Below are 19,440 nucleotides of genomic sequence, written 5' to 3'. Positions count from 1 at the left end.
GATAAGCTGAAGGATGTGACTGCTGATCAGAGTTGAAGCTGGTCTAAAAAAAAAAAATTACACATTACAAAATTTACTACTGCTTCGTTAAGTCAAATACATGTATTTTAATTCCATAATTGTCATTTTTTTACAATCCATGTTTCATTTTAACTGTCAGACCTGGAAAAAGTACATTTTCATGACACCAACACCAAACACGTGGTAGCCACTGTAAAATTCAGTTACACTGGATGAGACTGTTAACCATATATTTTACATGGCAAACAGGATGAGGAAAGCAACCATCAGACAGAAGAGTCCCATGGCTTCAGACAAAGCAAATCCCAGGATGGCATAGGAAAAAAGCTGCTGCTTTAGAGAGGGGTTCCTAAAGCAGGAAGACAAGGAAAAATGGTCATCCAACCAACATAAGTATAAAGGACCTCCTGCTTAAATACAAAAGTACTCTACTTAGAATTAATGGACCTGTTTTGTTCTAGACTTCATATCCAACTGTGCAAGAATATTTCAGGAAAGCACTTTGTACTTGAAAAGGGCACAATCTACCAAATTAACCAGATAAGCAGTTTAAGTAACATTCTGATCACTTTTAAACTAAGTTTGTCAGGAGACAGAAGACGGATGTTACATACCTAGCATATCCAATGATAAGACTCCCAAACACCGTCCCAATTCCAGCACCAGACCCAGCCACTCCAACTGTGGCAGCTCCAGCACCAATGAACTTAGCAGCAGTGTCAATGTCCCTGCTAACAGCACTGGTTTGGAAGCCCCTGAGTGCCACTTGGGAGATGGAGCTCTGTGGCACAAGGGCTACACTGGCCTTTGAAGGCAAAAAAAAAAAAAAGTACTCCAAGTTGCCATGGGAAACAGTTCTACAGACTAAGTTATTTAATCACAATTATAATACTATGAACAGCCAAAATCCTACAATGCAAAGAACACTGATATTTTATTAAAAAAAAAAATAATGAACATAGATTTTCCACTCACCTCTCCTGTTCTGACCTCTGGCCTTGACACCACAGCCACAGAAAGGGGTCTGTAAAGAGCCCGGGAGCCAGCACGGACCTGCAACCATGACCACATAAAACAGTCACTGCAAGGCTGGGATACACTGACTATACAGTCTGCTTTTCAATAAAAACAGACTCAAAATAAATGTGTACTATAGAAAACATAATAAGATTTCATAGCTAATGTCTTATGTGCTAATTAAGTCTGAAAAAAGCTGCAGTGAACTTTGATATTTCCAAAAGATAATCTGCATTGGCAATAAAACATCTACACACCTTAACGAGGTTCACGTAGTTGAAAGGAAGACTTCTGCTAAGCTGCAGTTAACTGTTTTTTAGTAACGTTTGATTATACATTTTGGTTCTTTTCACACCGTTATCAGGTCTTTGAGACAGTGTCAGCAGAGATTCAGATTGCTAGCCAAGCCTGCCCTGGAAAAGAACAAGCCCTAAGCTCCAGGCTTTTTGACACAGAGTTTAGAGAATGAACGGGCAGAAACACGGTAACTGGGTGGTCCGCTGTGGTCCATCAGTGCGGTATTATCAAAATCACTCAAATAAGCGATTATGACCTTGGAATGATGAGCCATCACAGAGACACCGCCCACTTTCAACCGTGGCAGTTTTAGTTTATGTATATAATGTAGATGTCAACCGCAAAAATGTGCACCGGTAACACCCCGGTCACTCCACAGCCGAACAGGAAAGCACGCAGACGTCTCGTGCAGAAGGAGTGGAGGAGCGCGCGGAACACCAGCACCGACCCAACCAAGTTCAACAGGAGCAGGCCCGACTGCAAATAACACCGGAATTCGACACCATATCCTCGACCAAGTTCTATTTTCCAAGAGTATAACCTCACCAGAGCAGGTGTAGAAACGAACTTCGCGCAGGCGTACATTGTAAATGGGTTTATAAACCAATTTGGTCGGACTGGACTGAAACCCGGGTCTGTTTCTGCAAAGAAAGACAATGAAGAGACAGTTAAGGTCAATGTCGACAACATTATCCCACAAACTCCACGACAGCAATTTCAAACAAAATGAAAGCAGCGTAGACATGTCTAAGCAACATGTATGTCATACAGCTGCAAAGACACAGTTTGTTTTTGAAAGGGGATGATTACAGATTGTACGTTCACAGATCCCCGAGACTCCATTTACCTCTCCTTCACTTACCGGCTACAGAGGTCGAACAACGGCGAGCGCAACGCGCATGCGCACGTTTAATGCAGAGACCCGGATGTCGGTTTTACGACACTTCGGGCCACTTGCCTGCAACTTTATTGAAACGGTTTAGTTGTATGGGTCTGCTGTTTGGATACATATTAGGACAGGAGCAGTAAAGAACTGGCACATATAATCAATTTCATAATTATCTTAGACAAATGTCGTATACATAGATCCACATTTGTAAAAAAGTTCTTTTCTTTCTTTTTGAACATTTGAATCTGAGCAGTACATAAAGCCAGTGTGTTCTAATAAGAAGGCTGTGTGTGTGTGTTGGTAGTAATTATTATTCATTGTGAAAATGTTATTGGCGTGACTTTTAGTTATTCATTTATTAATTTATCTATTTAATTTTGCATTTATTATGCATTTCTGCCAGTTGACTTTGGTTGCTCTGTATTATAATTCCTGTGTGTTTGAATTGTTCAATAGACATGAAACAATGTAGAGATAACAGCAGTCAAGTTCACTGAAATCACTTTTACTCTCATTTGTTTCATCCTGTTTCATAACATGATGTTTTGTTTTGCTTATTCTGCTGTTTGTGATAATTTTTTTTAAAAATATAATTACAAATATTACACTTGGTGTGAGAATTGGTGTTTTTATCTTTGAAACATTTGTTTATTTTTTACAAATTGCTAGTTTACAGTGCAGTATTCTTATTTTACTGTAATGACATTTAACTGATTGTTCATAATGCTAAATCTACCTATCCTATGTCTACCTGAATGCATAAATCTATCATTGTTTCAGATGTGTGCTCTCCACCACTGTGTACCTGTTGAGAGGTGTGCGTTACATTTATTCATTTCGCCAACATTTTTCTCCAAAGCAAATTACAGTTATTCACCCATTTATAATTTTACGAGAGCGATTTTACGGTAAGTACCTTGCTCAAAGGTATTACATCTGGAGTTGGGACTCAAACCTGCAACCTTTGGGTCCCAAGGTAGCAGCTATAACTTGTACACTACTAGCTACCCCGTGTCTAATGTTTTACCCCCAGAGGGAGAGTCCCAGGCCATCGCTTCAGATGAAACACAGAGAGTAGAATATAGGGTATGGTGCAGTCTTGATCAAATCCTTCCCAGTCGTTGGCACAGTAAGGTGAAGGTAATGGGAACTGTGAGAAAGGTCCACCTTGGCAGTGGGTCCTGTAATTGAAGACCCCCTGCTGGGTCTATAAAGATGCATAGTGCAGGAGCACAAACACTGTTGACTGATCTTCTGAATTCCATTTTATAACTCAGTTTTCCCACAAAATTTATTTCTTCACAGCACAGGACAAAACTGGCTCTTAACCTATACCAACCCACATGCATTATGAATGCTACGGTGCTTTGACAGATCGTATTTTCCTCTCTGTACCTCAGTCATTATTAAATAAGTAATATAAAAGCAGATAACATAATGTTTTAGGTTCTCTCTTGTACCCAAAGGACCCAGGCTGAAATCCCACCTCTGGCTGGAGGACCTTTGAGCAAGATCCTTATCCTGAATTGGAACAGTGAAAATTACCCTGCAGTGTAAATCATTGTCAGTTGCTTTGGAGAAGAGAATGAGATCATTAGACATCAAATTAATCTTGTAAAATAAATATAAAGCAGCACTTCAGACTGAATTCTTTTTTATTGCTACACCTATCTACCGTATGCTAGTACCATGCATTCAGAAAAGATTATTATTCAGACCTTTGTCTTAGGGCAAAAAATGTTTCATATCGGAATGGTACCATAGAGTTGCACAGTGTTAGTTATTGTACAGCACAGAGTTCTCCTACAGTGGCAATGATTTGCCTTAATATTTCTTAATATTTGTTTGCATCACATTATTTGTGTTTGCATGTTGTGCTGTCAGTTCAATCTATTTGCACCGAGTGAAAAGAAGATTTTTTTGCTTGAGTAAAAAGCAATGGTCTTATATTACATTACCTAACGGTACGTGTTTTACATAATTGCTTGAATTGTCTTATTAATAAACGTTGACAAAACGTCCGACTTGAGGCTATGAGGCTCTGCGGCTTTCGCAGGCGGGGGTGTGCGGAAGGTGTCCAGCAGAGGGCGCTATTGGCACTTCCGCGGGCCCGGCGCCCCGCGACACTTCGTCATATTCCTCTTGGATTTTATACTCTCTGTGTTGGTACTTATAACTGTGATTTACAAATTCATTCCGCAAATTTACAAATCCAATTCCACATAATTGTACATTTCATATTGTACATTTAAATACTGTAAAATATGGTCATTTATGTAAAAGCCTTTTAACACTTCAAATTTAATTTACATTTTCATTCTGAAGACAATTGCAATGCAGAGGACACTTCCGGCTCTGGTTTAATGCACTGATTTCCTGTGGCTCAGACGTTGCGTCGATGCACGCGTTTGCCTGGATTGATGGAAACTTATCGGGGGCCGTCATTTGCATGGTACGTGTGCAGCTCCAGGGAACAGAGGCCTCAGCACAGCTTTTTTTTTTTTTTTTGGAGTTTTGTTGGGAATGGAGCCCATCACCACTGTCAGTGCCCCCCCCCAACCCCCAGAGCAGCATGCACAGTGCACAGCCTCCTCCGCCGGAGACACAGCACATTACCATCACAAGCCTTCCATTTGCATGCTTGGTCTACATGCGTCGGATGCCTCCAAACTGGCAATAAAAGGCACTGACCTGCTTAACCTTTATGAATTACAATTTGTGCCTGCAGCACGTCCTGTCAGGGCCCTCGGAGATTGGGCTCCTCCAGTCGGCCGCAGGCTTCTTGCTCCTCACTTGTTTAAAGGAGAGGGAGAAGCAGGCTGTGCTGCTCCTCAGCTCAGCGCCTGACCTGTTTGGAAGAGGGGTGATGACAGCAGGGAAGGTCTGCAGTGTTGCTCATCACTCCCAGTTCATCTCGCTCCAGTCACATACAGATCCACCAGACTGTGGGGGTTGGAAATGTTCTGGATCCTCTCGGTGGTCAACTTCATGGTGTCAAACAACCACCTTGGGCTGAAGCACTGTGTCCTTTAGCACACACCTAAAAGCAAGCTGGCACGGCAATATACTTTAATACACAGTATTGCATGCGGTATTTCACATTATAAGCAATTTATCTTAAAAAGTAAGCAGGCTGAGAGACTCAGGAAAGCACACCTTCAAAAACACATCCTTGCACATTTATTCATTTAGCAGATGCTTTTCTCCAAAGCAGTTTACAGTTGTTTACCCATTTATACAGCTGGGTAACTTTACAGTAAGTACCGTTTCTGGAGATGATACTCAGCATTGCAACCTTTGGGTACAAAGGTAACAACTCTAACCCTTACACTAGCACACACACATTGGCCGAAGCCACTTGTCCCAAGCCAGAGCCTAACCTGGCAACACAGGGCACGGGGTTGAAGGGGGAGGGGACACACCCAGGAAGGGATGCAAGTCCTTCGCAAGGCACCCCAAGCAGGACCTCAACCCCAGGCGCGCCAGAGAGCAGAACCCAGCCAAACCTGCTGCGCCACCACACCCCCCTCACTACGCTACCAGCTGCCCCTATTTATTTAGGGTAAGTGCTTTGCTCAAGGGTACTACGGCTGGAGGTGGGATTCAAACCTGAAACCTTTGGGTCTAAAGGCAGCGGTTCTAACCACTTCGTTACCAGCTGCCCCTGTTCGTTTAGTTTGAACCGATATTCTTGCGGTGTCAGGTTATGTGCTGGTTCACTATGTTCTTGCAGTGCCGGGTTCCGAGCCATTCTGAAATGCCGGGAAGAGGTATTCTGGGCCCGTTCGGCTCAAAACCTCCCGCACCGACGTGTTCTTGTTAGTGCTGCATTTCATGCCTTCCTCCTGGCAGGCGTTTCCACCCAATCCCACCGTTGCCTCGGAGCGAGCTCCTTGTCATTGGCGGTGGCGTATAAATCCCGCAAACCCAGCACATCCATTTAGAGGCCAGTGACCGCTCATCTCTGATAACAGCGGGATAGACAGCGCCCACTCCCTGAGAGATCTTCCCGTCGGGTGCGCCGGGGTGACATTCCTCCCGTACAGAGAAACTGCAGACGTTCCCTGCGCTGACAGACAGCAAGCGGGGCAGCCGGATCAGCGGATATGGTGAAAAAGTGTATTGTTATTACGTCAGCGCGGTTCGTTAATTTCACTTAAAGCGCAATAGGAGCCCGATGAAGACTGGCGACACCATTATATTAGTATGTTCCACCTCGAGTCGTTCTGTGTTCCTCGGGCTTAAAACAGTTCATTGCGATGTGCTGCCGGTTGCTCCAATCTGAAGGCTGACCTCCAGCTAAAATGTCAAAGGGCCACATCCAGTGCACTTTTTACTCCGCTCAGTGTCGGTGACAGGAGGAAACTGGAGTGTGCGTCTGCGCTGGACTCTGTCTCTTTGCCGGGCTCGTCTTGGGCTTTCGAAGCATCCCTCCCGCTTTCTCCAAAAACATCTTGAAAAATGGTCTTTTCTGAGGCTGAGCAGACCGCGCAGGCTCATTTGAAGTCTTCTTGTTGAAATGTAGTTTGTTACTATAGTTTTACCACAGTTACAGATACACTTTAGGTGAACCACACACACTTAGTCTTTACTAAAGCATTTTCGCTAATCTGCTCAACTGTGCTTTTTGAGAATGTATATTTTGAACAATACCTCATTGGTACCTTGTTTACTACACTGTTACCCTCCTTTGAGTCGTGTTGCAGCTCAACTCCTAATCCAGATATTACTGTAGAACTGACTCTCATTAAGAGGCAAGTCTTTCAACTTTTCCACTGGATCATCTGCTTTTGATTAATTTTTTAATATGACGGATCTCTATTACAATTTTTCCACCTTCTTCAAAATGACGTTTTATCGAGTGCTTATCGACGGTTGCGCTTCTTCTCTTTCACCCTGAAAACAGTGACCTGAAACGTATGTCGGCGTGACGCGGGCCATCTGCAGACCGAGCCAGGAGGAGAACGCGGATCTTCCAGGGCAAAGGCAACGAAGGTTCGCTCTGTAGGGAGCAGCGCCGTCATTCTCTGGTTTCCACCAGTGGTTCAGTCCCAAGAGTCCCTGTAAAAACACTGTATTCCGCTGCAGGCGGATTCTGACTGCACCCCCAGCTGAACCCCGTCTTCCTCCCAAGTCTGGCTTTCCGCACAGCCGTCTCCCTCTCAGTTTACCTCTTCCTCTCTTATCTACATGGATAAAGGCGATATTAAGATGTAGACAGGTGGGAGGCTTGATTCCATACTGAAACTGACAGGGCTTTTCTCCAGGGGAGCAATAAAAGCGTCTTCATCTGCAGAGCAGGAGTACTTGTTTAAAGTAACGGCGGCAACAGCAGCTGAATCATCGGCCTAATCAATGAGACGTGTTCATTAGATTAGTGCGGTTCTCGTGATGGGGAGAAAAAAAAAAAAAACGGAAAAGTGCAACAGTTCCCCAGCGAGGAGGGTCTTAACGTGTGTGTGTGTTTGCCATGCGGGGTATTCCATCAGTTTGCCGAGCGCTTATGACTGTTAGCTGACCCCCATATAATACACATTAAATGGTCTGCTTCGAAGGAAAAACGAGACCAGAGCTTCAGCCTTGTAAAGAATGAAAAGAGCCATGACCCCCCCCCCCCCCCCCCCACACACATATACACAAAGACATACTCGCATACACACACGCACACCCACGTTCCCCCCCCCCCCCAAAAACCCCCATTCTCGATTCCTTGTCTGCTCAGCATCACCGATGGCAGTCAGCGGCTGCGTGCGCGAAGGAGCGTGGAAGACAGGGACGCCCGCGCGATGATTGGTCTACAGATGTGCGCTTCCTCCACCCTCCTCAAGGTCACGGAGATTTACAGTCAGCTGCTTATGGCTCTTTAATAGCGTGGGTCTGAAGCTGATTAAAAAAGCAGGGAGTGGGCCTTTGTTAATGGAATGTGCTTGACCTTCTCTGTTTGCTGCCATGTTCCATCTGAATATATTAATATGGGACAAATAATGCACAGACACACACACACACACACATGCATGCACGCACACACGCACGTAACAGACGGACAGGGAAGTGGCTCGGCTTACAGACATCTGGGGAGGCAGGTAGACGTATGCAAGACTGACAGTGTGCGGAACACACCATGTAAAGAGGGATGTTGTCTTTTAGAAATACATTGCTGGCATCTGTGGTCTGTTTTCGATGAGGGCTTTCCCTACGAAAGGTACAAAAGCAAGAGATCTGGACGGCCTTAGTGATCAGGCGTCATAAATGGATCTGTGTGTGTGTGTGTGTGTGTGCGCGTGTGTCTGTGTGTGTTTTCAGCCCTTCCTGCTGGTAATTGCCTGACCTACAGCCTAGTTCAAAGAAGCAATAAAACAATCCTGGTGGAGGTCCTGGTGCTGCAGTGTGTCACTCACAGATGCCTTTCTCAGCAAGTTCCGGAATGCTCAATTAGTTCTCTTTATAGGGACCATTAATGCACATTAATTGTCTTTCGTGAAATACGAGCGCAGAAACACCGGCAAGGCCTGTTTTGTTTATTTGGAGGCGAACGTTTCTTGGAGAAGAATAACACCATAACCCCACATTTGCTACGACACATGTGATTCGGGGGGGGGAACGCTTCGAGATGCAGCAGATCAGCTCCGTGGAGGTGCTTTCCCAGAAGAGAGGAACGTCTATGAAAAGCTATGGCTAAACTTACAATAAAGCAGCGTGCGAAGATGCCGCTGCTCATCGAAAGCGACGTTAGTCTTTTGGTTACAAACCGACTTTTTTCTCCCTGCTCCTGTAACCCGCTTCACGCGACACTGGAGCCGTACAGCGTTTGCAGACCGAAAGGCTAAAAATCACAGCCCTTTCACACAGTGCGTGCTTCTCCTCCCGTGAGAAGAGGCTGAAGCAGGAAGAGCAGAAATCACAGAAAGCCACGACACATTGCAGCACCGTTGCAGCACAACAAAGCGATGCGGTGACGATTCTCCCAAATCAATTACAGCCGCTTTATGGGCTGTCAGCAGAGTGCTTCCTGTAAGTGTGTTTACCGCGCCTGCGGTTCCCTCCCCTTGCTGTTCAGCGTACATTAAGACAAACGCAGAAACATGATTGCGCTTGTGGGAGGCTGGGGACGCTGGGCTTTTATGCGCTGACATTAATCTGTCATTCCGTCAAGCGTCACCCCAGCGGCGACCCCGGGGCCACCCCCGCTCAGAGGTTCCGCTGCTGACTCTTTGTTTGGCGCAGCAAGAGGCCTCACCTGCCTAAAGAGCAGTGGCAGGCCACCGGGGTTTGAGCTGGAGGACTCAGTCAGGACCTCTCGTTCACACAAGTGCGCTTTAAAGCGACTGCTTTGTCCAGTAAGAGGTTGCTTTATCCACTGATCGTTCGACTCAAGTTCACCGCACTTCGGGTCTGTGGGTACGGGTGCGGCGACCTTCGATGATGTACCGTGTCATATATCATACAATAGAACACCTTTAAGGAAAACATCATTCACCATAATATGCTTAGTTATATAGAATTCAAGTTAAAAAAGAATTTAAAAACTTTGATAAATCGAGTGATGATAAACTTACACATGAAAAACAGAAATCCCAGGCACGGTGCATCTGACAGTGTGCTGCAGAATCACTCGCATCCATATGCGGGAACATATGGGCAGCAGATTCTGCAAATAGAGGAATAAATAGCAAATTTGCAGAATGCAATCATTGTCCATAGATGCAATTGTCAGTTATGCTGCAGTTTTTCATCTCATTTCATGTCATTCATTGTTAGGCTAACAATAAGCTTCCTTACTTACTGACAGGCAGCTGTGCAAACGCTCGGACACACACAAACACACACACACACACACACACACACACACACACACACACACACACACACACACACATATGCTTTATTAGATTAATCGAATTTACTGTTTGGATACCTTTAGAGCAAAAACCCTCTTTCAGAGTGTGGTCCCGGTGCAAGGTGAGTCCAGGGTGGGTCTCCCCATGGTGCCTGTGGTGGCTCAGACTGCTGGTGCCACTTCACATGCACCTCTCACCTGCACATTAGTGCTCTGACACAGCTGGCTCCCTCCCTGCTAACAAGGGGAGGGCAATTAAAGGGCAGTGCTAACACCCGCTTCCCGGCAAAACGCAGGAACCAGGAAACGGAGCAGAGGTGAAGACAGCCGTTCAACAGCCGCGTTCCTGGTGTGGTGCCATGCTCTGATTACTGCCAGCGGTCAGAAGCGAGGGGCCGACCACACGTATGGTTTGTGGTCACACCTTACTGACAACCGCATGGTTTATGGGCAATAAAGTCACTGGATGTTTGGCATGCCCAACTAAACACTTCACCTAAATTTGGTTTTACACACTTCATCTTCCTTTCAATAAATTCGGCTTTAAGGGGTTCTGGTAAAGTCGAGTACATCTTTGAACACAGAACATTCATGCTAATAGTACATGAAATACGCCATTTATCACAAGCGTCCAGTGCTTTTTGAATAATGGGCCGTACCAATATTAAAAAAAATACTGAAAATGTGAAACGACGCAAAATCCGATAGGAGATTGAATTTAAAAGAAAAATCATAACTTGAAATGTTCCAAACCGATAAATGGGAAATCAGCCTGGTTATAGGACACACGAGACACCCAGTATGTGTGTTAACTGGATTTTTCGGAGCCGAAGGTAAAAATAGCTGTCTTTTCCAGCATCAGACAAGGCCGATGACGGCCGGGGTGCGGTATGAACGCGTCTCCATCTATCCCATTAAAGCCACGCGGAGGCTTAAAAATAATCAGATTTAAATGAAGACAACCGCAGCAGCAGGAAAGCAACATTTTACAAAACACACGTATGACAAATAACAGCCTCATCTAGCAGCTGCAGTAGTTATTAATTGTTTTCCGAACCGAAGCTGTCTGCTATCCACCAGCGTTGTCCTGCTCATGAAACATTGCAGGAAGAAAATTAAACATCCATCAAATTACATTTCTTTCATCATAATTTCTGATTGTCAGCATCACCTTTCCCCACATAGCATTTAGCGGCGTCACAAATCTTACATGTTATTGACTGTCTCATTTTGTTACCTTTCACGGTTCATATTTATGATGCGTTCAGACACAATCCCAGTTTTTAAATAGGGGCCCATGTGGTTTTTGATGTGTAACGTAATTCATTAGATGCAGAGATGGGCGAGCGGCACCCTGAGAAGGAGCTTAATGGATGGTGGGAGAGTCGCGAGCCTCTTCCTCTCGTCTGGTGCATTCCTTACACCTCCGCTCCGCTGTGACAAATATATATACGCACCGGACCGCTCCCTTCGATCAGGGGCACTGTTTATCCGGCTCCATTTTTGTAATTGAAATATAAAAAATAATTATCGTTGTGTTGTGGAGCAAGAGCGCGACGCCTTTATGTGGCGTAAGAGGTGCGGCAGCGACATGCTTTACATCGGCCCGGAGACTCGTAAGTTACGGCTTGTCAGGATTCTATGCATTCTAATTGCGTGGAAGGTGGTTAACAGCGGTGGGAACCCGGCCGTTCCGACGTACGCCGCTCGAAGGCGAAGCGACGGGCCTCCATTAAACGGCAAAACAGATGCGTTTCACAAAAGCGCCTGTAAAATCGAGGCGGACGCAGAAACTCGCACTCTTCATCGGCCCAGCCCGAGGTGATCTGTGTCTCGTGCCTAAGGAAGCAGGAATCTTTAAGGCCCGAATGGAAGATGCCGGCGAGCTGGCGGGTTGCCGGGCGAGGGCCCGGCTCTGGAGTTCGCAGCCTCTCCAGAGAGTCGAGTTATTTATTACGCTGACCTTTCCCGCGGAATTGGTACTGAGCATCACAACAGCGGTAGCTTACGCTTCGCACCATTTATACAACCCGCGGAGAAATACAAGCGCGTCTCGACCAGTTAAAAATCCACGGCGCCAGTCAGCTAACAAGTTCTGGTTAGGACAGCCGCAGCTGGTAGTCACCGGGCAATGTACAAGCGGTAAACTGCACTCTTGGTGCCTGTCGACCGGCACTGCCAATTACAAGCACCCGGGAGGAGTTAAAGAAGTTACAGATGAGGGGGCAGCGAGGCCCTTTGCGCTCATCTCGTCAGCAGTTAAATGACCCAGGAAGACCACCTAGCCTCCGCTTTAATGGTCCGCCGGACGCGGGGAACACGGCGAGGCTTGTCTAGTCTCTCCACGTAACCCTGATCCTCTCCGTCCGCAGAGGTGGCCCGCGTGAACTTCTATGATTTTTTCATAAGAGCCTCCGAGTGGCTCTGTGAGCGAAATCCGTTTCACATCAGGTAGGGTCTTCAGGTCTACGGTGCAATGATTTCACAGTAAGGACTAGTTAGTTGCTGTACAGAAAGGAACACCTCAAAGGCTCGCTTTATCCTGGCTCAACTCACACAAGGCTTACTTTGCGCTTATGCTAACTTGCTTCCACATGTCGACCTATTAAAAGCACAACTCCGTTATGAAAGGTCAGCATGTGATTAGACCACAGAGGAGAACCTGGCCCGTCTGTTCTCACAATCTGATACGGCGCCGCAGCGCAATAGCCTTCCATAAAAGCGGGACAAATTACCAGCGCGCCTCACCGAGAGCACGGTGCGGCTCTGAATTACGGCACAGGCCGCCGAATGTCGGCGACGGCCAGCGGAGCCTCTCTGCGCGAAGCCCATCGCTATGCAAAGCCAATGGCGACATGTTCGCCGTACATATTTTCTGTGTGCGCACGATTTATAAACGCGTGAACCATGACCTATTAAATCCGGTAATGCGGAAGGCGCAGGATATTGAGGCAGACCTGATCGAGGCTGTTTATTTTTGCTCCGAATCTTATTATTTTTATGGTACCCTGACTTTAACCCTTTTACTGCTTGGCTGAGCTCCTGCTACAAAAATGGATTTCCAATAATTTAATTTGCTGTGCGGTATAAATGGAATTCAAAACGCCGCGCCGCTGCCAGTGAATAAAGGGAATCCTTCATGTCCGCTCCACACACCAGGTCGCGGATGGAAACCGCGCTCGCAATTTACAACTTGTTATGTTCCCGCCCCGCTTTCTCATTAAAAGTTCTCTTACGTTACAAAGGGATGCATGTGTGACGTGCGGGGGGACGAGAAACAGATGGCGGCGAGACTCTCGTGTGACCGCACGCGAGGCCTACCGAACCGCCGCCGCGCCGAAGCCGTTACGCCGTTTTATGGTATTTCCTCACGACGGAGGGAAAGTAGCTATGTGTTTAAGACATCGCGAAAACATACCTATTAATGGACGTGTTTGTTTTCATTATTGTCCCCATCCCCCAATACCGATCACTTGGGGAAAAAAAAACAACCCTTGACTGCTCCCTCTCTCTACCCACTGTGGTAAGCAAAACTAACATCCTCTAATTCTTGGAAAATGAATAACATTTTTTTTTACAGTTTTCAATTTGGAGCTGGCGACTACGGCCATGATGAATGGCTGAATGGTCCATTTCCCAGCACTCTTTCTTACTAACCTTTCCTGACAGCTTCGATATTGCCTACCTGCTAATTTGCTCCACAATAATGGTTACTGTGAGATGTCTCCTAACCGTTTTTACTGCCTTTAACAAGGATTCTTAACACCCTCTGTAGGTGACAAAATGCAATTACAAACATGAAGTGCCCCACGGAGACCAGCCATTAGCAGCTGCCAGCGCCATTTCCCGCCACCGCCGCCGCCGCTCCCGCTCCCATTAAAGGACACGAGGATTCCAGGGGACCCTCCCAGAATCCACCGCGAACGCTCTCGGCGCGAGGGCCCCTTATCGAAGGGCAGCGTCCGTAATTAGGGCGCGTGGCCGAGATCTCCGTCCCCGGCGCTGCGCTCGCTCCTCCTCCGAGATCGCTAATTGTTGCAGGACCGTTTATTGATAAGCGCGCTCGATGAATACAGATGCCGGGCGTGTGGGCGGAGTCGCCGCTGATGGAGTGATCATATTGTCGGAAAGACCTGGCTTATGCAGCAACAGCTGTTGCTGTTTTACATCCCCCTGCCTGATCCGCCGGGAGGCCGCATTTCACAGCTACCAGGGGGAGATCACGCAAATGTGCGCTGCAGTAAAGCACGAAGCAACATCTCCCCAGGCCCGGCTGCTCGAGGAGTTTTACGACACATCGCGAGGGCTCTGATCTCCGTCCAGCACTTAAACCTTAATTATCAGACTAATTGCTGCAGCTATACTCATTTCCCTGGTAATCCTTATGTGATTAGGCTTTGTGTTCAATAGCAGGTTTATCCTTTAATTAAAAGGATTATTAACCTTTAGGATGTAGCCATGTGGAATTGCACCTGATGTTCGTGTCAAACCAAAGACATACCGAGATTAAGGTGCTAAAAATAAATTAATTCACTCCTGATTCATTGTTGGTGACTGTCACGTTCTTGCTTATACAGTCACATATCCAGCCGTGGAAAGAACCCAACGCCGCATTTGCACCTGTCCACTCTGACGCTTTCCATACACTGGGCACTCCGATGTGAAAGGGACTTGGGATCATATGCAATTTTAAACATGTGGATTTATAATCCGCAAGTGTTTCGACGCAAATGACACCTCTGAAACCGGTACGTGTGCGAACTGGTTCATAGGCAGGGCGCTGTAATGAGGTTAAAATGCAGCTATTGACATCAATCTGGAACATCATGCCATAGCAGCAAGAGAGAGCGAAACGTGACCTTTCCGCCTCTAGGTCATGAGTTCAAAAACAGCCAAGGTTGAGCATGACCGGAAATCATTTAATCCCTCAAAGACCCGGAAGGACTAGTGCAGGAGCCATACGAGCCCACGTGGGAGAAAAGGAGCGACGAGAGAAGACAACCGCCCTCTCCGGACCACCCGCACGCTGTTTGTTCTGTACTCCTGGCCTGAACCCTTTTATTTATGTTTATTCATTTAGCTGACACTTTTCTCCAAAGCAGCTTATAGTGTTGCACTACCTTCAACTGTTTACCCATTTAAACAGCTGGGTAATTTTTACCGGAACAATTTAGGATAAGTACCTTGCTCAAGGGTACGACAGCTGGAGGTGAGAGTCGAAGAGGCAGGAGTTGGAGCCAAAGGCAGTGGCTCTAACCATTACACTGCCAGGTCCCCCGTTCGCCTTTTGGAATGACAATAAGAGCCCGGACCGAGCACCGCCACCTGATCGGTTACACGCAGAAAAGCAGCGAGGGTCCCGGCGTCACCTTACAGGCCCAAACTGAAATGACAACAGGGGGTGACTTGATAGGAACTGAAACCTGTAACTTCTTGACTAATGTGAAAAAAATATAATGAGACAACACAATCTGGTAGTGCATTCCTACCTGCTCTGCTTGAATAAAAAACAATTTATTTCTTCTAGCAGAGGAGAGAGGAGTTAACATAAGCATTTATACTGACACAAAAAATTAGTTGGGCATTTCAGGCTGGATCGAATTTAAGAGCTGTTTAGCACCCCTCAGCCCCACCGTAATACAGGGAGCAGTCTTCATTTGTATATCCTAATTAGTCAATTAATTTGTGGTGAAGAATGACGTGACTGGCCCATCTATCTTCACAGCGCTAAAATAAGCGCCGCGTGCTCTGTGGCTGGGAGACGTTATGAACGCCGACAGCCGAGGTTGAGAGGAGCTATAAACCCGGCCGACCGACTTCCTGCGCGACGAGCGCCCGCGCTGGCGACCGGCGCCACGGGGGACTGTGGGCCGCGTGAGGCTCGCCTCGCTAGGCCACCGACGGGATCCTCGGAGCCCCTTCTCTCCGATCCGACAGTTGTGGCACCCACAGATTATTTAACTGTCAATTAATTGCTTTGCTTAATCTTGCCAATGATGAATCTACTGCTCATTTCACAAATTACATGAATAATTAATTTGCCCTGGATAGACGAGAAGGTAGAAACCGCTGCGGGCACCCGACGAACTAAAAGATAATGAATGAGACGTCAGTCTGCATTTGTGGACTTTGCGACTGGCGCAGACACGCCGCGGTCTTCGGTCTGCCTCCGATTCCGGCTTTTAACGGTTGCATAATCTTGGGTTTTTCTATCCCGCGGGAGTAAGTTCCTGCACCGGAAAAGGACGACCTTGTTTTGTGTTAATAAGGCGAGCGAAATGCACAAGCAGAGTCATTAACTTACTTCTGTTTTCCTGTCCTAAAATCGCAATCGCACTTTTGAACTTTGGAGCGATGGAATAAAAGAGGACCGCAATCGCGGCTCCGAGGAAGAACCGGAACGCATAAAGCGGGCGAGGGCAAGAGATTAGGGTAAAAATAGTTAGCGTGTGGCAGGATAAGATTGAGTTTGCAGGGCTCTGAAAATTCACTCTAATTATTCAACAGTATCCTTCTGTCATCCTTCCCATCGCATTCCCCAACTCAAAGACGCGAGTGGCTACTACCATTATACATAATTCGGCCGCTTAATTGGCAAGAATCGGGTGAAAAGTGGGCTAGGGAAAGTCCTGGGAGACTAATAGGGGGATGTGGCAGTGCCTTCATCAGAACATTAGTCCCCCTGGTGATTGAAGTCAGCAAGTATTTCACGAGTAGGACGATCCGAGTGGCTCACCTACCAAGCCCTCGGCTCACTCGTGCGCTCCTCCTGGACGTATTTTTAGAGAAGAGGGCGGACATGACGGATGCTAATGCGGGGGAAATTATGCAGCGCAGCGTAGCGCCCATAACGACATGTTATATTCGAACAGAAAGGTTAACTAAACTAGTCATTTAAGTTATAAGTGGGCCACTGGTGAACTTAAAATAGGATGCATGTTTTAAATGTGTTATTTATTTGCTCGCAAGTTTTTTTGCCTTAAATATACCTCATGTAAGGCCTGCTTTTACTTGCCGAACTCACGCTACAGTGTTGTGTCGCACGTGGGAGGGTTAGTGCGGATTACCCCGTAGGAGACCACTGCTCGTACCTTGCATTTTTACTGATGTCTTGATACATTTTAGTCATCTTCAAGGCTTACGTGCGTGTATTTACATTTGGCTGATACTTTCCTCCAAAGCAACTTACAATTATTTGCCCATTTCTACAGCTGGGTAATTTTACCAGAGCAATTAAGGGCAAGTACCTTGCTCAAGGATATTACAGCTAGAGGTGGGATTTGCACCTATGACCTTTGGAACCAAAGGCAGCAGCTCTAACCACAACGCTACCAGCTGTCCGGGTACAGCTGGTAATGTAATGTACAGCTGTATGACTGTATATTTGTAAAAAATAAAAAAAATAAAAAATAAGGCCAGTTTGAACATCATACCCATGGGCGTCATAACGAAGACGAGCCGTTCGTTTTCATCTGGTCGAGCTTTCAAACGCTCAACGATTTGGGCAGCGGTTCGGGCAGACGTTATTGACGTTATTTTGGCCAAGCGCTTTTGGCGGTGGTTATTGATTGTTTTTACTGCAGTAATCCTGTTACTTATTATTCAGTTGTTTGCCAGACACTTTCATCTAAAGCGACTTAAACCGTGACTCTTTAATACGACAGAGAAGCTCTGCTGATGTAATTCATACTAACTTCCTCAAGGTCATATATAAAAACATGTCACAGGATATAAAGCAATAACATCCCACTCACCAGGCCAGGAACTCACTATATTATACACTACATGCACTTATTTTACAGTTTGGTTTTTCTTTCATAAAAGTTCTGCCTTTTAAATACCTTAAGATTTATCTTAAGTACCAAAAAAGAGATGAAACTATACTGTCTAATTCTATATCACACACAGTTTCTGAACCGCTTGTCCCATACGGGAACCGGAGCCTAACCCAGCAACTCAGGGCGTAAGGCTGGAGGGGGAGGGAATACACCCAGGATGGGACGGGACGCCAGTCCACCGCAACACACCCCAAGTGGGACTCGAACCCCAGACCCACTGGAGAGCAGGACCCGGTCCAACCCACTGCACCACCGCATCCCCCTAATGCTATATCAGCTCTAGTGAATTACAGCAGTGGGGGGTGCGGTGGCGCAGCGGGTTTGGCCAGGTCCTGCTCTCTGGTGGGTCTGGGGTCTGAGTCCTGTTTGGGGTGCTTTGCGATGGACTGGCGTCCCGCCCTGGGTGTGTCCCCTCCCCCTCCAGCCCTGCGCCCTGTGTTGCCAGGTTAGCCTCCGGCTCACCGGGACCCCGTATAGGACAAGTAGTTTCAGTCAATGTGTGTGTGTGTGTGAATTATGGCAAATTTTAATGTAATTTTTGTATGGCAACACACACACACACACACACACACACACACACACTTTCAGAGCCGCTTGTCCCATACAGGGTCGCGGGGAACCGGAACCTACCCAGCAACACCGGGCATAAGGCCAGAGGGGGAGGGGACACACCCAGGACGGGACGCCAGTCCATCGCAAGGTACCCCAAGCAGGACTCGAACCCCAGACCCACTGGAGAGCAGGACCTGGTCCAACCCACTGCACCACCACGCCCCCCATGTATGGCAATATGTAGCTATTTTACTTTTTCCTTTTTTGTGCATCCAGGATTTTGCAGGTACCCTTACAGTACAGTGGAGTGACACAATGAAGGGCACACACTCTTTTTTATGGAGAACAGAGTGTGGTCAGTTAGTGGTTCGGGCAAATTTACTTTATTTCTTCAAATGATGCCTTTTTAAAACAAACATGTTGCCAAAATTTGTCTTGTGAAGTATTAGAAAGGTGCCAGTTCACTGTGCCATTGTAACATTTTTAAAATTTAGCCAATAACATAATAATTCATAACAATGGGCCTGGCACAGAGCTGCCCAATGTTATTGATCTTCACACAGTGTGCAGTGGCAATATCGGGACATCAAAACTCGTTCTGCATCTACTGACCGTCAAACATACTAGGGTACCTCAAGTCTCTGCTCGGTGGCAAAACATATAAGAAACCCCTGGAAGAGGCACCTACGAAGGATGGGCGTTATGGGCTCCTCGGCAGCTCTCCTGGAGGACGAGCCGAGTTTCAGAGAGAGAATTCCAGCAACTGATTCATGTTACAAAGCAGGACGGCCGCCCCCGCCCCACTAGGAGGCTCACACAGCCTGGGGAAAGGGATCACCGCAGCAATATTGACTTTAAATTACAGCAATAGCTACTGATCAGAGTGTCTCTGAAAAACACAATGGATCAAACACCGAGATCAAGCTTGGATTAGGAGGAAGCCCGGGACAGGAGCAGAGCTCTTATCTCCGTAACACATCACGACAGCC

At 46.7% G+C, this 19,440-nt stretch overlaps 1 protein-coding gene across 3 annotated transcripts; it reads right to left on the bottom strand.

The window, feature by feature from the left end:
- Window positions 1-87: 87 nt before the first annotated feature.
- On the bottom strand, window positions 88-2,262 carry atp5mc3a (ATP synthase membrane subunit c locus 3a). Of its 3 annotated transcripts, none has more exons than XM_018728882.2 (5): window positions 2,198-2,262; window positions 1,882-1,976; window positions 997-1,074; window positions 636-826; window positions 88-370 (listed from the first exon to the last, which is right to left on the bottom strand). In XM_018728882.2, the coding sequence occupies exons 2-5, from the start codon at window positions 1,918-1,920 to the stop codon at window positions 256-258; spliced, it is 423 nt and encodes a 140-aa protein (XP_018584398.1). In that variant the 5' UTR covers window positions 1,921-1,976; window positions 2,198-2,262; the 3' UTR covers window positions 88-255. The 3 variants fall into 3 exon arrangements, with proteins under 3 accessions (XP_018584398.1, XP_018584397.1, XP_018584399.1); XM_018728881.2 differs by having other exon boundaries at window positions 2,183-2,212; XM_018728883.2 differs by having other exon boundaries at window positions 2,146-2,200.
- Between the last annotated feature and the right edge of the window lie 17,178 nt (window positions 2,263-19,440).

This window comes from Scleropages formosus, chromosome 21 (genome assembly GCF_900964775.1).
Source record: "Scleropages formosus chromosome 21, fSclFor1.1, whole genome shotgun sequence".
Classification (NCBI taxonomy): Eukaryota; Metazoa; Chordata; class Actinopteri; order Osteoglossiformes; family Osteoglossidae; genus Scleropages; species Scleropages formosus.
Note: the sequence above shows the minus strand (reverse complement) of the source record. Positions and strands in the feature narration are given on the sequence as shown.